The 17,272-nt window shown below is 52.3% G+C and overlaps 1 protein-coding gene across 1 annotated transcript; it reads right to left on the reverse strand.

Annotated features, from left to right (window-relative positions):
• Positions 1 to 3,754: 3,754 nt before the first annotated feature.
• Positions 3,755 to 17,214, reverse strand: CCT5 (chaperonin containing TCP1 subunit 5). The gene is made up of 11 exons (XM_045999771.1): positions 17,057 to 17,214; positions 13,906 to 13,966; positions 13,234 to 13,398; positions 11,587 to 11,785; positions 9,804 to 9,996; positions 9,577 to 9,726; positions 7,259 to 7,378; positions 6,485 to 6,670; positions 5,782 to 5,919; positions 5,155 to 5,335; positions 3,755 to 4,112 (listed from the first exon to the last, which is right to left on the reverse strand). The coding sequence occupies exons 1-11, from the start codon at positions 17,159 to 17,161 to the stop codon at positions 3,985 to 3,987; spliced, it is 1,626 nt and encodes a 541-aa protein (XP_045855727.1). The 5' UTR covers positions 17,162 to 17,214; the 3' UTR covers positions 3,755 to 3,984.
• Between the last annotated feature and the right edge of the window lie 58 nt (positions 17,215 to 17,272).

The raw sequence follows: 17,272 nt of genomic DNA on the forward strand, positions 1-17,272 counted from the left end.
GTGACTGTCTCCTAGGAAGTGATTTTTCTAAAATGGCATTTTTCCAGGCCCAGGGCCTGGAGCTGCGTCACTTGGAAGGGGTACAGGGTCAAGTTTCAGTGTTTAGATTTGAATTACTTTAGATTAAATCCCACGAACCAGCTTAGCTCCTTGGGAGCCCCGGCCCCCGTGCCAGGCGCTCAGCGGCCACACGTGGCCGGGAGGGGCCATTTGGGACAGAGCCAGTCTGCGCCAGGAAAGGCTTTTCCTTCTTGCTGCGGCCTGCCGGCTTTCCATGAACCCTAGGTAGACGGCGGTCACCCCCGCTGGCCCCTCTGAGTCTGCAGATCCAGAAAGACCACCTCATTCCCTCCCACCCAGGCCTGGGCCCTCCAGGATGTGCCATCCATCATGTGGGACCCTGGGGAGGGCCTTTCCACTTGGCTCCTGGGCTCAGGGTGGGACCTTGTTCACTCCCGTGCACTGTGGCCAACCTGGAGCTATTTCCCATTGATCCTGGGCTTCCGGGAGGGAAGCCCATGCACTTGCATTCTAGAAGACAGGACAAGAAGCGTCCCTGCAATGTCAAGGATCCACACCCACCCCTTCGTTTCTTCCACAGCGGGGCTTGCAGAGTCCCACGTGACCGATGGTTTTAGTGACAAGATGGGTCCCTCTGGAGAGGGAGAGAAAAAGCAGCGATGTGGGCCTCACCCAGGCAGGGAAATGAAGAGGAGGGACTCCAGAGCATCTGGAAGAGTCCTCGTGAGCCGTCTTGAGGCCTGCAGGTTAGGGAGAGAAGCAGGGCTGTGGGGGAAAGTTTGGTTTGGGTCAGGCTGGAAGATACGGTTTTCCTGGGCTGCAAATACCCCGACTCACAGTGGCTCGACTAACAGTGGCTGAGAGAGTAACACCGAAGTCTCTCCCATGACACTCCTAATTGGGTCCCAGAATGGTTTTGGGCCCTGGGGAAGTCAGGACACTGGTGGGTGTCGCCATTCTGGGCACTCTCCTCGCGGGCACGGCTACAGGCCTCGCCTCACAGAGCACCAGCCAGGGCGGGGCGGGGGGCCAGGGGCTGTGGTTTTGTTAGGGGGGTTACTCTTTCCCAAGATTCCCTCCCTCCGTCTGGGGCTCCCAGCCTCCAGAGCTGAGACAGCAACGTTTAAGCCACTGCCTGTGGCGCTTCTTTCCAGGATCTACCACCGTTCCAGGCTCGCTGCATCCCTCTGGAGGAGTGTAGGCAGGTACGGTGTCCTTGCAAGTAAGGGAGGTCACGTGAGCTTCGAGCAGGCGCGCCACCTGCTGTGCCAGGCTGGGAGCCGAGCGCTCCGTGTTCGCGTAGCTTTGGCAAGGACCCCGCGAACACGGAATAAACCTGCTAGCGTCAGAGGTGGCCAGAGCGCCGGCTGCGGTCTGGCCCGGGGGTCCCCTGCCTTGGGTCACTCTTGCCGCGCATAGACAGTGGGCGCTGGAGCACCGTGGGGACCCTGAACCGGGGAGCCAGCTCTCCAGGACCATCTGGTGGTCAGGATTAGGCAAGCGGGCCCGGCGGGAAGGTCCCATGTTCGCTAAGTCTGCTTGAGCAGCAGGTGACTTCACAGCAGAAGGCAGCCCCGGCCAGTCCCCCCGCACCCTTGGGGCCTGGGTCCCAATCTCAGCTACTCCAGACTCTGGATCCTCTCCATCTCACAGAGACTGGCTTCCCTGGCCCGGTATCCCCATTTGAGCACAGAAATAAATGTCCTGTGTTACACATTTAAAAAAAAAGGGGGGGGGGAGGACACATAACTTGGCAAGGATTGCAACTGGCAAGTAAGAAAGGTGGCGTGTTATCTGTACCCCAATGTTCATAGCAGCAATGGCCACGGTCGCCAAACTGTGGAAAGAACCACGATGCCCTTCACCGGACGAATGGATAAGGAAGATGTGGTCTATATACACGATGGAGTATTATGCCTCCATCAGAAAGGACGAATACCCAACTTTCGTAGCAACATGGACGGGACTGGAAGAGATAATGCTGAGCGAAATAAGCCAAGCAGAGAGAGTCAAGTATCATATGGTCTCACTTATTTGTGGAGCATAACAAAGAACACGGTGGACATGGGGAGATGGAGAGGAGAGGGAGTTGAGGGAAACTGGAAGGGGAGATGAACCATGAGAGACTGTGGACTCTGAAAAACAACCAGAGGGTTTTGAAGGGGCGGGGGTGGGAGGTTGGGGAACCAGGTGGTGGGTAATAGGGAGGACACGTACTGCATGGAGCACTGGGTGTGGTGCGTAAACAGTGAACTCTGTTACGCTGAAAAGAAAAAAGAAAACAAAGGTGGCGTGTTATCTTAAAGAGCTCCTCACACCGAGCGCTAATAGGCTGGTGACCGGTCTCTGAGGTTCTTCTGTTCAGAGGCCGAGTCGTTTCTCGGCCCCCAAACCCACCAGGGACACGAGTGAGGCCCACGCTGTTAGGGAGAAGTGGTTCAGTGGCTCCTCTCAGGCAACCGCGGGCCCCTTCAGGCGAGACCCGTCAGAAGCAAGGTGCTGTGACGTCTGCAGGCGGGAATCAGGCCCTGTGAGGTGGGTCTGACGACTCCACCCCCAGAGCCTAGTAGTAGGGACCGTTACAGTGCTGCTGAAAACGAAATACAACCAAGTTCTACGTGAGTAGGGGTTTTTTTTTAAATTTCTTCTCTTCATCTGATCACGTGTGCGCGCGAGCACAAGTAGGGGTGAGGGACAGAGGCAGAGGGAGCAGCAGACTCCAAGCTGAGTGTGGAGCCCGGCGCCAGGCTCGATCCTAGGACCCTGGGATCATGACCTGAGCCGAAGGCAGACGCTTACCCGACTGAGCCCCCCAGGAGCCCGTGTTCAGCTTTCAGAACCAGACTGTCCCCCACAACTGCTAGGGTACCAGCACTCACTCCCAAGCCTGTAGGCTACTTGCTTTGCCAAACCACCAGCGCAGTCACAGAGAAGAAATAACCCACCAGCATCCAGGCTGAGAGGCAACTCTGAACCTTCACTGAAGTCAGCATAGACAAGTGACTTTGTGATTCTGGTTATCTGACTGGTCCCATCAGGATTCCTCTCCCCCTGGTGGCTTGTAAGTGAATTTGATGATGATTCTCCAGAAACACGGAATCTAGAGAAACATACATGGGGCAAAATGGCATAGGGGAGGAGGGGCTCCCGGGATCAGGCCACCCGGGTTCAACCCAGCTCTACAGCTCCCCAGCCGGGAGATGAGAGCAGTGTGAGGCTAGCCCCGACTCTCAGAAAAAGGACTGGACTGTGCTATGGGCTAGGTTACGTCAGTCCCTGTCACTTTAGGTAAGAGACAGTGGTCTACCCGGGAATGGGAACCATGATGCCCTTCCTTCCACTCAACCACTCTAACCTCCCTGCATTCTGTCCCACTGGAGACCCTGATGGGGCTCTGAATGGCTCTTCTGAGTTCCTGCAGGCAGCACGGGACCAGGGTCACGTGATTCCCTGGGGACCACGGGAAGTCTCACCTACGCTCGCTGTGCGGCTCTGGGCTAAGAGCACTCAGGCCACCCTGCCATCTCGTGGTTTCCCACGGGTCTCTACATCTGTTGAGGCCCTAAAACATTTCACAGGATCGAGCCCACCATCCACGACATCTGTAGCACAGACTCAAGGTTTAAGCTGTTCAATGTACCTACAGATTGGAAAAAGAGCCCACTCGAACCCCGTCATCCAGGCAGCATCTGAATGACAGCCGGGAGTTTCCCGCAGAGGAAGGAGACAGCGGTGGGTCGGAGAGTCCACTTTAATGGGAGGAACACAGAAGCCTGCGCAACAGCACATCCGCTCGCATGAGTCTCTGAACAAGGAAAACCGCAGGTACCGAACAGCGCTCTATTTATTACAGTAGCATCCGCGGGTCTGGAAAGGACACAGTAATAACTGCAGACGCGCCACGAGATACCCCTTTATTCCGCTACAGCGGGGGCTCACTGCAGGGCAGTCTCCATTTTCCCCTTATTCTTCAGACTCTCCAGGCTTCCGGATGTCATCGATCTTCAAAATCATTCTCACCATTTGCGTTGCGAGAGAGATCTGCTGCTTTTTGCCGATCAAAGTTTCTATGACATGCTGCTGCTTCATATCTGCAAAATACAAACACGTTATCCTAAATATATTTTCTATGGATAACTTGTTCTCATTTACAGAACTTAAAGAAAGTACGAATCTGGAAGAAGCCGCCAGTCCTAGTTACATTTCCAGAGGAACAGGATCTCGTTAGTCCAAGGACACTCTGGAACTTGAACCTGGGTGCCAGAAAGATGCGGATGGGGGGAGGGACCTCTCTCCAATGACAAGCCCAAGCGCTGGGCGCCCACATAAAACCCTGCAGACATGTCTCGCCCCACAAAGTGGCCACCACTAACATAACTGACAAGTCCGAAGTAAGTGAAAAATCAGACTACACCTGAAACGTAAAATAATTACAAGAAAGGCCTAAAAATTAAAAACGTTAACAGAACCAGGCATGCAAATTAAAAACAAATTTAATTATCTGCCTGCCAAAGAGTCGCTACGGTTATTAAAACCTGCTGGCCGCGAACGTGAAAACCACAGCATAGCTGTCGTTCCAAGTAAAAGCTCAAATCCTCAGATTCCGGGCTTGGGAGAACGTGGAACTCTGGACACGGCCCCGCTAGCCCCAGAACCACGAGCACCACCATTCCAACGAGCTTCCGCTAGTTCATGCTTGAGGCCCCAGCAGCGACCGCACATCACAGGAAAACACCTGGACTGTGCGGACACAAACCCAGGATACTCGGAGAGCACCAGGTCCACTTCAGAGCTGCTTCCCAGGACACCCAGAACCTACCTAACAGACACCTGTGTAAGAGAAAGCTGGGGACGGTTTTTGTGAAACCCGAGACTGAAATGGGAATCACCTTTGGTATAAAAACAGCATGTTATACTCCGGTTACTAAAATCAGTCCTCTGTTGCCAGGATTAGCAGTCTAGCCAACTCCTAAGGTAATGGAATAAAACTTTCTGAAACTCGGGACCTACTGCGTCTCTAAGTACTCGAGAAGACAGGATAAGCTCAGGCTGTGCACGACATGCCGCGCAGTCAGCATGAAATCACTCGACTGCAACCCAACGCAGCCCCTCCGGGTCGGGCGGGCTCCTCACCATTTGTGCCCTTGTGCAAACAGTCGATCCCCAGAGCGGGATTCATCTCCTTCACTTGTCTGGCCCGGACTTCGGTCATCGTCTGGATGGGATTCATGCCGCTGTTTTCAGAAAGGGCCATGGGGATGACCTCCAGCGCGTCGGCGAATGCACGCATGGCGTACTGCTCCAGCGTCGGGCACTGGAAGGGACGGGGATGCAGTTAGCCAGCTTGGCAGTAAACAGAACAAATAAGCCAGCAATTTGGAAATGTAATTAAACCGCGTACTTTGAAAACCTAACTCACGCAGAGCTCTACGAACAGGCAATCCTATCTTTAATCTACCAGATTACGTAGCTGTCACTATGGAAGGAAAAAAGGGATACACGTGAGAGAAATCTCACATCAGCTCTCCCTACTTTATTTTTAGTTACGACGGTCCATTAACCTTGAACTCTGAATAACATTATGAGACTGGAGAGTGACAGTCAAGGCCGGAATGGCTGCAGGAGGTGGAGAATCATGAGTTTTGGACATGAACATGGCAAGAATCACAGACCAGATGCTGGTCACCCACGGCTACGATGCTCTGTTCGCGGCACTGTGGCTGTCCCCGCCCGAGTCCAGAAGGCCTGCTTGGGCTCTACCTTGTCGGCCTCCTGGCTCACTGCCAGCGCACACGCGATCTCGGCGGCACCTCCGCCATACACCACGCGGTTGTCGCGGATGAGATTCCGGATGACACACAGAGCGTCGTGAAGGGATCGCTTGGCTTCCTCGATGATCTAGGGAAGAAGTTTTGCCTCAGTTATTGTTACCACAATGTAACTGTCTAGAGCCAGCCACCCGGCCGTGTTTGCTGGGCACTGAAAATACTACCCCCCCATTAAAATGGTCCAGATTAAGAACAAATGGAGAGAACACACTGGAATGTTCATTACCGGATGGTTTCTACCTCTACCCTCCCTTTCCTCTCCGTAACGTAGTTAAAACCACACAGAGGCAGCCAGAGACCCATGACCGAGGGAGGAGGGATCAGAAAATCCAAAACTGACCAAGAAAAGCTTCACCGTCTAAATAATCACGATGCACTAAATATCCATTTTTGGAGAAGGGAGAGATTACCCATGGTTATTTAGTTGGGTCCCCTACTTTCACTTAAGTGACTCAAAAACCAGTGTGCCTTGTGGGTTAACAATGGAACAAGGTCTCTGATAACTTCATATCCTGGAAAGTCCCGGTAATTTTATATCCTGGTAAGCAATCATATCTCAGTTAAACACCTGACGGGCAAAGCCGAACTGTACACCAGAAGCGGACGAAACGCAGGACAAGTTACTGGAGCCTCACCATCTTATTTCCTCCTCTGATGAAAATGGTCACCGCCCTGGAGTTCTTACACTGCTCGATGACCAGCATTTTGTCCTTAGTGGTCCCAAAGGAGATCTCTTTCACAAGCCCGGCAAAGCCCAGCTTCTCCGAGGTGAGCTCCGAGAACCGTGGCACGATGCGGCCTCCCGTCGCGATGGCGATCAGCTACGCGGGGCGGGCCAGGAGCAGAGAGACGAGCTGGTGAGCACTGAACTTCTCAAATCAGACCACATGTGAGCCAAGCTCTATTGAGGCTATGTCCTGCATCCAAGTCCTAACCCACACTCACCCAGCAAGTAAAGGCCAACCCAAAAAGCTGTGTCAGTCAGCGTTGTTGAAGGGCTGACGTCTTGGTGGGGCCCATCACCCTGCACATACTCCCCAGAGCTCCTGGCCGCAGTGAGGGCCAGAGGCCGTGTGTGTCCCGGCACAGACCACAAGTGTGGCGGGCGTCAGCACACGGCTGACACGAAGTGGCTAAGACAGGGCTTCTTGCCTCAGAGCGCCAAGTGGGATGACAGATGGAGAGCATTTCTGAAAACCAAGGACACCAGCACTACCGAGCTCTGTTGTTCTTATAACAATTTATGTTTTTATAAATAAAAAAAGACTCCGGCACAACCCCCCCTCCCCCAGCTCCCCTCCCCTCATCTACGGAGCCTTGGCACAAGTGCTCTCAAAGCAGCCCCAAGACACTGGGGACCATGAGCTCAGCCCCTGCGTCCGCAGGAGTCCGCACACGGCGCATCCTACCTCTATTTCGGGTCCTCCCACCCAGCGGACCGCAGGCAGGTTATTCTGAAGAAGTAGATGATTCGCCTCGTCGTCGAAGCCCCACTGGCAAATAGCTAGGTTAGCCCCCGTTTCTTTAATCTGGGGGAAAAAATGCCACAGTCATGTCAGAAGAGTTCCCTGTGCCTGAAGAAAGATGGGATACAAAGTGGGGTGTGCAAAAAACAAGGCAGAGAAAAGAGAAGAAGGAAACACCCAAGCGTCTACCTTCTGTCAGGCCCAAATTCCAAATGATGATCAGGTTATCAATAGGAATCACTTCAGGTTTTTTTTTTTTAAACAATCATTTATTCGAGAGACGGAGAGTGCATATGTGCACGCGTGGGGGAGGGGGAGGGGAGAATGCCAAGGTGACTCCGAGCTGAGTGCAGAGCCTGACACGGGGCTCGATCCCATGACCCTGAAATCACGACCTGGGCCAAAATCAAGAGTTGGGTGCTCGACTGACTGAGCCCTCCAGGTGCCCCTGGAATCACCTCAGTTTGTAAACTACGCTTTAAGAATCAGGAATTCGTGCTGAACCCCCTGGCTGCAATGAAATAAAACAAAGACATGTCAATAAGGCCTGTGAGCACCGCCCTGGACCCGGGAGACAGCTGTCTTCTGCCACAGATACGGGTAAGGCAAGTACACTCGTGTGTGTCTGTAAGACAAACAGCACCTTTGAGACACCTTCTCCCCCCGTGCTTTTCTCTCACTCGTGCGCACCACCCTCTGCGGATGAACACACTACTTCAGGGGTGCACAGAGGTGATCCTGCCCCCGACCCCTGCAGATGGCTAAGCCACTCGTGCCGGGAAGGCAGCAGTGACCAGAACCGTCTGTGCATCCTGCCCTCGGCGGTCACCTGTGGAAGCTAGGCCGTGCCTCACAGCACCCGAGCCTCCCGAATCTTCCATCACCAGCTCTCTGCTTCTAGTCCCTGACCCTCGGGAACTCAGTGTTAACAGCCCCCTCATTCTTGTACTGCTTCTGGCACATTCCTGCTGCGAACAAACCCTGGCTGTGCCCCAAGACCCACTGGCCTCAGTATCGCTCCTCAAACTGCTGGTTTTCCCTCCCATGTGCTCAAAATAGGAGGGGGTCGTTCTTGGTCCCCACAACTAACGACAACATTTCTCTGTGGTCAACTCTCTTTAGAACGTTAGCCTCTAGTCCTGTCACATTCCTGGCAACCCGCACATGTACCAACACGCTCCGTCCAACTCCCCCGGTCCTAGTTCCTGCCACCTTTGTGCCCAGTGCACCTCGGCTGGCCTTTCCATGGCAGTCCTCTAGCCCAGGTAACGGGTCTTATTTACAAACTCCCGCCAGCATTCTCCCACCTCTCAGCATAGCTGTTCCCTGCCCACGCCAACCGTGTTCCTGCCTCAGGACCTCTGCACATGCTGCCCACGCCCACTGTACCTCAGCCTGGAATGCTCTCCACCCAGATACATAGCGCTCTCAGTCTGCTTAGGTCTCTGGCCACACGTCACCTCGAGAGAGGCTTTCTCTGACCAGTGTCCTTCGCAGCGCCCCTAGCCGCCTTCCCCTTCTGTGCCTTAAGAGCCAGAGCTCTTTGTTCCCTGATGTATCTCAGGCAGCTACAACAGCGCCTGGCACATGGTAGACAGAGGCACAGGTCACGTAAGAGCAGACGAATCCAGCCACTTCCGTGAAGAAAGACGTCACGATAGCTTCTAGCCTGTCTGTCATGCTAAGTAACGTTCACGGGGTGCGGACGCCGTACACGCCCAAGGACAGGATTCCGAAGAGGAGCCGCTGTCAGGGTCACGCACACGTAAGACACTAACAGCCACAGAAGGGCTGGTTACGGCGCTCACAGTACTCGGACTCACACGAGCGAAGTGCAGGAACCGTTACTCACTACGCTCCAGTGTAACTCCTGTTCCGCAGTAACTCTCTTCCCTCCCCGTCAGGGTCACGTGCCTTGGACGTGTGCTAAGCTGAAGTCGTCCGGACCGTGCACGGACCAGCAAAGGCGTCCGGGAAGGCTGGCAGGGGACATGAAGGGCGCGGCTCCGAGCCAGCCGGCAGCTCCTCCAGGCGCTGCGGTGCTAAGACAGGACCGGCTCGCTCTCCTCCGTGAGCCTTTCCGTGCCTGGTGCCCTCGGATTTCCTCCCAGGGTGGACATTTGTTACTTTCCTGACTCAGAACCGAAGGAAGGGGGCTCCCGCGGCCAACACGCCGGCTGCGGCCTTCACCACGGACCATCCACAGCTCGAGCCTGGCCGGCGGGGGCCTGAACGCTACTGACGGCCACGGCCAGACCCACCTGCTGAATCATCTCCTCGAACTTCTCCTTCTCGTACTTCTGCAGGGCTTTGTAGTCCTCCACAGAGGTCACGTCCAGCTTGTGCTTGGTCTTCGGCTTCGGCGGCTCGAACGGACACGTGAGGATGGCGATCTTGGCGTCCTCCACTTGCTGCGGGGACAGAGAAGCCCTGAAGGTGCGGGCGCGGGAGTGACGACGCCACGGGGGGCCGAGGGGCGCGGACTTACTTTGGGCATCTGCGGGTGACTGAAGTCTTTGTCCACGATCACGCCCTTGATCAGCTTCGTGTCCTCCAGCCTGCCGCCCACTTTGCCTTCCACTTTGATGAGCTCGAAGTCCACGTCCCGGCGCTGCATGTCAGCCACGGTGAGGACGGCGTTCACGGCGATCTCGGCCATCTGCCGGTGACAGCTGTTCACCCTGGGGGGAAGCCCAAGAAACCGTCCACATTCGCCGGCAACGACTGTAACTGAAGCCGGACATGTGACGCAACGTGGTCCCTCAGGCACATTAAACTAGTGACGTTTCAGAGGCCGTAGCCAGCAATGCCAGCAGAACCCGGGCTTTCGGAAGTCTGGGGCAGGGCTTCCTACTCGAGGCTCCACGGACCCCCGAGAAACCTGCAACAGGGACAGGGAAAGCCACGACATCCTGTCTCAATGAGGTGCTGTGCTTGGTAAGAAGCGAGGGAGCCTGACCCGGCTGCTACCCCTGCGGGAACTTCCGCCAACATCAGTTACGGACTTGGGGGTGGGGCAGTAGCGCTATCTTTTTGAAACCTTTAAAATATCGGAAGAGACTGCTCAATAAATTTACTTCTGGTTCTGGAAAAACTGCATGGAAATTTAGTACTTGAACACAGAGCCAGAAATCTCGAGTCATTTTTGAGAGAAGCAGAACCATGAAGTCGTTTAAGCGTTTTTAGTATCCTAACTAGGGGGATCCACAGCATTTTGCTTTATACTGAATGTATTTGGCCATTATTGTATTTACACCTTCGGTACTAAAGAGCGATATGTGCTCGACTTTACGAAGTCCCGCAGATAGAGCCAGGCCGGCTTATAAAGCTGTAACATGAGATCCGTGCATTCTGGGTAAGGGTAACACCTGCCTTCCGGGAGGAAGACCGTGCTGGGCTTGGGGTCGAGGCCATTCCTCCGGACAGCCAGTCTCAGCACCGGCACGACAGAGGCAACTAGCCCAGCACTGTGGTAGAGACCTTTCCCTGGGGGCTAGAAGGAGCAACAACACTTTCTGTTGCACTCGCCCTGACACCCAAGTCAAGACTGTAACTTCCTTTACGCTGAAACTACCACATACACAAATTAGTAATTAAATCATTTCTCACACTGATCTTGATTCAAAATCACCAGTGTAATAAAGTACCTCGGGTTAGATTTTTATGCTGTATCACGGCAAGAGCCAGTAAATCTCTATTATTGTTTAATTGAGTGTGTTCCTTGGCTGAGGCTGCTCTGAGTCTCCAGGGGCAGGAACTGTGTCTCTGAGCCCCCAAGACACGGCAGCAGGCCTGGCAAACAGCAAGCATTCGGCAAAGGTTGAGAACACCCCAAATAAGTCAATTTCAAGACCATCCCTTCTCACTAAATTAAAATTCTGAACCAGTAACTTGCTTGTTGAATAAATGAGAAGAGGAGCCCCTTCCCCTAAATGGCTTTTTAAAAGCCATTTTAAAAGCAAAGAAATGGTGAGTGTTTTGAAAACTACCACCACCCAAGTAGGAGCTATCCTGCTAAATTAAAGAGCATTGCTCACAAATACTGCGGACAGGATTTACCACCCAAGCCTAGAACTCCAGTTTCCAGCTACAACAGCTAATACAGATGTACCTGTATTACAAACGAAGCAAACCAAAGTAACAGAAACAGAACGCAGGACACGGAACGAGTACGAGGCTACCAGCGGCCTCAAAAGGACGTCTTTAACAACAAGCCCACACGTTTGGCTTCCGCTATGAGTGCCAACGGCGGCGCTCTACCGTAAACATACACTTTGGAGCCCAGCGTGGTCTTGGCGGTCTGGATCAGGGGCTCAGTGTCCTTCATGTCCACGAGGACACTATCGCTGATCTTGTCCAGGTGCTCGATAGCAATGCGGGCGGCCTGCTCGTAGCCGTCGGCGATCCTGATCGGGTGAATGCCACGGTCCAGCAGCTGCTCGGCCTCCTCCAGCAGGGCGCCGGCCAGGACTGCGGACAGGACAGCGCACGACCAGTCAGCTAAACAAAAGCTTCTAGGATTGATACTGATTAGATGCTAACCCTACAAGTAGGAAGGCTCCTCCTGAATTAAAGTAAAAGTACCTTGGGGACAGAGGTATTTTAAGAGAGATTTTGGTTTTGATTATAGGAAAGATCTACAGCTCTCCCCTTATAAATGGGCGTTGAGCTCTCGGTGATGGACAGAATGTAACTGAGAAACACAACCTAAAAACATTTTTGTAAGGACAAAAACCTCCTGTACTTCCTGGGTCAAGAATTTCTTTTTTGGGGGTTTACTTATTTAAAGATTTTATTTGAGAGAGAGAAAGAGATCATGAGTAGGGGGGAGGAGCAGAAGGCGGCACGAACTCCCCACCAAGCAGGGAGCCAGATGCAGGGCTCAATCTCAGGACCCTGGGATCATGACCAGAGCCGAAGGCAGATGTGTAACTGACTGAGCCACCCAGGCGCCCCTGGATTTTTTAAAGTAATCCTTGCACCCAACATGGGCCGCTAACTTACAACCCCGAGATCAAAAACTGCACACTCTACCAAGTGAGCCAGCCAAGCGCCCCTCCCAGGCCAGGGATTTCTAGTCTGTAGAATTTATCAGTGATAAGACGATTTAAAAATTTATGCTTTATCTTCCCCACCATCTTCCCTCCCCCTTGTTTTATGGTCACAAAGAGGAAGAATATCGTTTGTTTTACTACTCCAACATTAACGCTCCAAGCATATCCACAATAGTGCTTTGTACCCAATTTGTTGAATCAATGAATTAAAATCTCATCTGCAGAAAAGGTAACATTACAACTATTTCCCTCTTCACCTTCTACAACTTTTTAAGTATTTCAGATTATCAGGAGAAAATGCAAGAATAAGAAAATAAACAGTTTACTCACTAACACCATTCTGCCACATTTCTCTACGAATACGCACAAGTAATTCTGTTCAACTCTGTGACCGTTAGTTGGGAACATCACCATGTGTCACCCCTAAGGACCTGAGCATCGACTCCGGGTATAAGGGCATTCTCCACAGCACTATGACGTAACTGCCACGCTCAGGAAAGTTAACGGGGTACCGTTCTACATAGCGCATTCCACAAGCCCCCCATGTATCCCAAACATCCCTCACAGTCAAACAAAACAAAAACAAAGAGAACAACAAAGCACCCACAGCCAATCACATGTTACGCACTCAGCTGGGTGCCATTTCTCTCTGGCTCCCTTGATTTAGAACAGCTGGTTAATGCTGCCCCAACCCCTTCTTGGTCTTCCAGGAAAAGGACTTTTGGGCCTTGGATTGAGCATGTCCTTCAACTTGGATTTGCACAACTGTCTCCTCACATCTGATTCACAGTGCATTTTGGGAAGATGTGATTTTAACTAATATGTCTGACATGGGGTGTTAGAAAGGCTACTGTGCTTTCTTACCAACCACCCCCGTGGTCCCATCTCCGATTTCATCATCCTGTGATTTGGACAGCTCCACCATCAGCTTGGCAATCTGGTGATCGACATCCATCATGCTCAGAATGGTGGCACCATCATTTGTGACCGTCACGTCGCCATCCTTGTCCACCATCATTTTATCAAGTCCTAGAAAGATGGCAACGTTTATAAAGGCATTAGGGAAAAGAACAAAAACAGAATCTGTATGAAGATTATAAAGTTAGGCTTCTTGACTCAATCCCTATTTACAGAACTTATTCTAAAAATTTAACATACATGAGAGTATCTACAGGCACACAGTCTTAGGCTGGCAAACACAAAGCAGGACACGGGAAGCAATCCAAAGGGCTAAAGCCAGAAAACTGGGAGAAAAAAGGAAGCGTCACTAAATGTAGCATTAATTATCAAAAGGGACAACTACTATTTGGAAAACGCTAATGAAATTTTGTGAAAAGGGAGGAAAAAAACCCCCGATGTGAAACCATATGCACCTATGATTATAAACAAGTTGAAAGCCCAGAGCACACAGAACAAGTTTGTTAGCGTTGGGGGCCCAGGATGCCCCCAGCTCCACGTCCCAACTTTATAAAGGAGTCTATCAACTGCCTGTAATTGATAGTATTTGTCAAAAAACACAGAATGATAGTCTCTTACCATTTGGTCCAAGTGATGTTCTCATGGTATTTGCTACAGCCTTTGCCGCCATGATATGAGACTAAAAAATGAAATAAACAGAAAAAACAAATGTTCAAGTTACCTACAGTTTTAAGTTAAAAGCATACAACTAATGATTATAAAATGTAATTACACATACGTTCTACTCTCTAGAAGCTTCCACATTTAAAAGGCAACACACAAGTGTAAGTGTGGTAAACTTCACCAACACCAGCTTAAGCGGACCGCTCTTACGTAAAGAACCAGAAACTAGTGCTTTAACTCAGCATGTCTAGGAGGCAGCTTCTCCTACGGGCAGTCCGACTGGACAGGCCCTGTGAGACCACTCTGCCATGCTAACCTCACGCAGAGTCCGGATGTCCCCGTGCAGCACCTTGAACTAGCACGTTACGGAATTACGGAGTACTGCAGAACCGTGCCATTCTCTTCCATGGCGAGCCAGTACGCGGCCTACATGTGAAAAGCCACCCTTGTCATGTGCCAAGATGATCCCTTTCCTGTTTGCACACATAAGCAGGCTCATTTTCCCTCCAAATGTTGTTTCCTTTGCTCCCAGTCTTGCCGTCGCCTCTGGATCCAGAGAACCCTACAGAAGTCCAGGGTCTCTCATGTTACTTCTGATCCTTGAGTCATCCAACATCCAGCTACCCCATCCATCTTTCTCAAACATGTTATTTGCTAGTCCGCAAACCTTAAAGGACTTCCTAGTGCTTCAACACTGAAGTCTGAAAGCTTCAGCCTTTCCTCCAATGCACTTCACAATCTGAGAGTTAGCTCCCCTTCCGGTGACGATGGTACTCTTATTCCCCACATATGCCCTCTGACCCTTGAAACAGTACAGTGCATAGAAGGCTCTCTGCTCATCAAAACACTGATCAACTTTCAAAGACGTTCAAACGCACACGTTCTGTGAAGCCCTCCTGGCTCACTCCATCAGACAGGTAAGTCAAACTTCACAGATCTGTGAAAATCCAGGTTGTCATTAAAATACAAATTGACAGGGGCGCCTGGGTGGCTCAGTGTTAAAGCCTTTGCCTTTGGCTCAGGTCACGATCCCGGGGTCCTGGGATCGAACCCTGCATCCGGCTCTCTACTCAGTGGGGAGCCTGCTTCCCCCCCTCTCTCTGCCTACTTGTGATCTGTTAAATAAATAAATAAAATCTTAAAAAAAAAGTACACATTGACAGGGGCGCCTGGGTGGCTCAGTGTTAAAGCCTTTGCCTTTGGCTCAGGTCACGATCCCGGGGTCCTGGGATCAAACCCTGCATCCGGCTCTCTGCTCAGTGGGGAGCCTGCTTCCCCCTCTCTCTCTTCCTGCCTCTCTGCCTACTTGTGATCTCTCTGTCAAATAAATAAATAAAATCTATAAAAAAAATAAAAAAAATAAAATACACATTGACAGATTTGTCTGTATAATGGAACTTTCAAAGGATAATCATCACAGGTAAGCAGTTTTTTTTTTTTAAAAAAAGATTTTATTTATTCATTTGACAGAGAGAGAGATCACAAGTAGGCAGAGAGAGGGGGAAACAGGCTCCCCGCTGAACAGAGCAATGCAGGGCTAGATCCCAGTACCTTGAGATCATGACCTGAGCCGGTGACAGAGGCTTAACCAACTGAGCCACCCAGGCACCCCAGGTAAGCAGCTCTTAAGCAGGGATGGTTTTGTCCCTCAGGAGACATCTGGCAATGCCTGCAGACATCTTGGGTCGTAACAAATGGGGTGGGGGCTGCGAGTGGCATGGACTGAGTGCCGCTGAAGGAAGAATGATCCGGCCCCCCAAATATTAACTACACTGATGCTGAGAACTCTGGCTTTAGACCACTGGCTTTGGCGTCAGCCAGAGGTGAGCTTGAATCATAGCCCCATTGTTCAGTGCTAAGCTGCACCACCTCCCTGAACCATGGCCCCTCTTGAAGTGACCCCATGTAACCCTCATCCTCAGCCTGAGGGAGGTGTACTACCCCCACTGAGAAACAAGGTTCGGAGACGTTGTGCAAACAGTCAGAGAACTGTTTGGCTTCTTCACTTGTTTAAAATACAAAGACACCAAGTGAACAGAGACACCTCAGGCCTGGTGATGCGATCTCACTTTTCATAAACCCTAAAGAAGTCTGTGTCCTCTCAAAGCTTCCCCTGCATTTTCTGTCCAAGTCTGTGTTCAAAGGACTTTCTCACCTGCACTCCTGCCCTTGGTTTAATTCCCCTGGTCCTTCCTGTTCCCTTTCCCCCACCAGACCCCACTTCCTAAAGTACAGTTCTACGTGTACTGTGGTTCTGCGGAAAACCCCCTTACTGGCTCCCCTCCCTTCGAGGATTAACATCTCGATTGTGAGACCTTCAGGCTTCCACGTTGGGGGTACTGCTGTTAACTTACACGAGGCTGGGCTCCACCGAAACCACGCTGCTCTGTCCCTCTACAATGCCTTTTCCTGCCCAGCCTTTTGCCTTTGCTGTCTCCTCTTCCCCAAATGCTACCTCTGTCCCGTTCAGAACAGTGGCCCGCCCACCCACCCACCCTCCGCCTTTCATCCACATCCACAAGGGTGATGCTAGTCACACGCTGCCTCGTATTCCTTGCACGACGGTCACGGGGGTGCGTCTTCCACCCGGCGGTGGTATTTTCTCATTTATAGGGCACACGTGTTTCCTTTTTATGACACCACATCCCGCATCACCCCATGCAGAAAGGCGCTGAGAAATGAAATACTTTGTAAACGACGACGCCTCTAAGAAGTGACAATAAAAGGGAGCCCCATCCTTTGGGGGCTGTTGCTTCTCCCCTAGCCAGGTGGGCAGAGGACACCCTCCCTGCGTCTTCCCAATGGAAACGCGATGCGAAGGTCCACACTGGACAGTCGACGGAGGCGCGCTCAGTCTAGGCACCGAGCTGCCCCACCCAACGCCGAAGGGCGCCAGCGGCTTCACCCCAACCCCCAAACCGGGATTAAAGGCTTCTACGCTGGCCTCGCCCCAGCTCAAGGAGCCGGGTGCAGGGCCGGAGACGAGACTGGGTTCCCCGACCCTCCCCGGGAGCACATGGCGGAACCGCTCCCGGGCTGGCGCACGCGCAGAGCCACGGGCTCCGGCCGCCTCCTCTTATGACACCGCCCGCGTCCGTCCCGCTACCTTGAGAGCCTCAAGTCCCATAAGACGAGACTTGCGATCCTGATCCTTGATGATGAGGAAAGGGCGCCCATATTCATCGAAGGCCAAGGTCCCGACCGACGCCATGGTGCAGCAGCGGTGGTTACTTTCCCCCAACCGGTGGCGACCGCTCCGGAACTGAGCACCCGCCTTCCGCTCGCGGGAGGGCGCTAACGGTGCGCGCAGGCGCAGTCCGGG

The sequence above is a fragment of the Meles meles genome, chromosome 3 (genome assembly GCF_922984935.1).
Source record: "Meles meles chromosome 3, mMelMel3.1 paternal haplotype, whole genome shotgun sequence".
NCBI classification, from domain to species: domain Eukaryota; kingdom Metazoa; phylum Chordata; class Mammalia; order Carnivora; family Mustelidae; genus Meles; species Meles meles.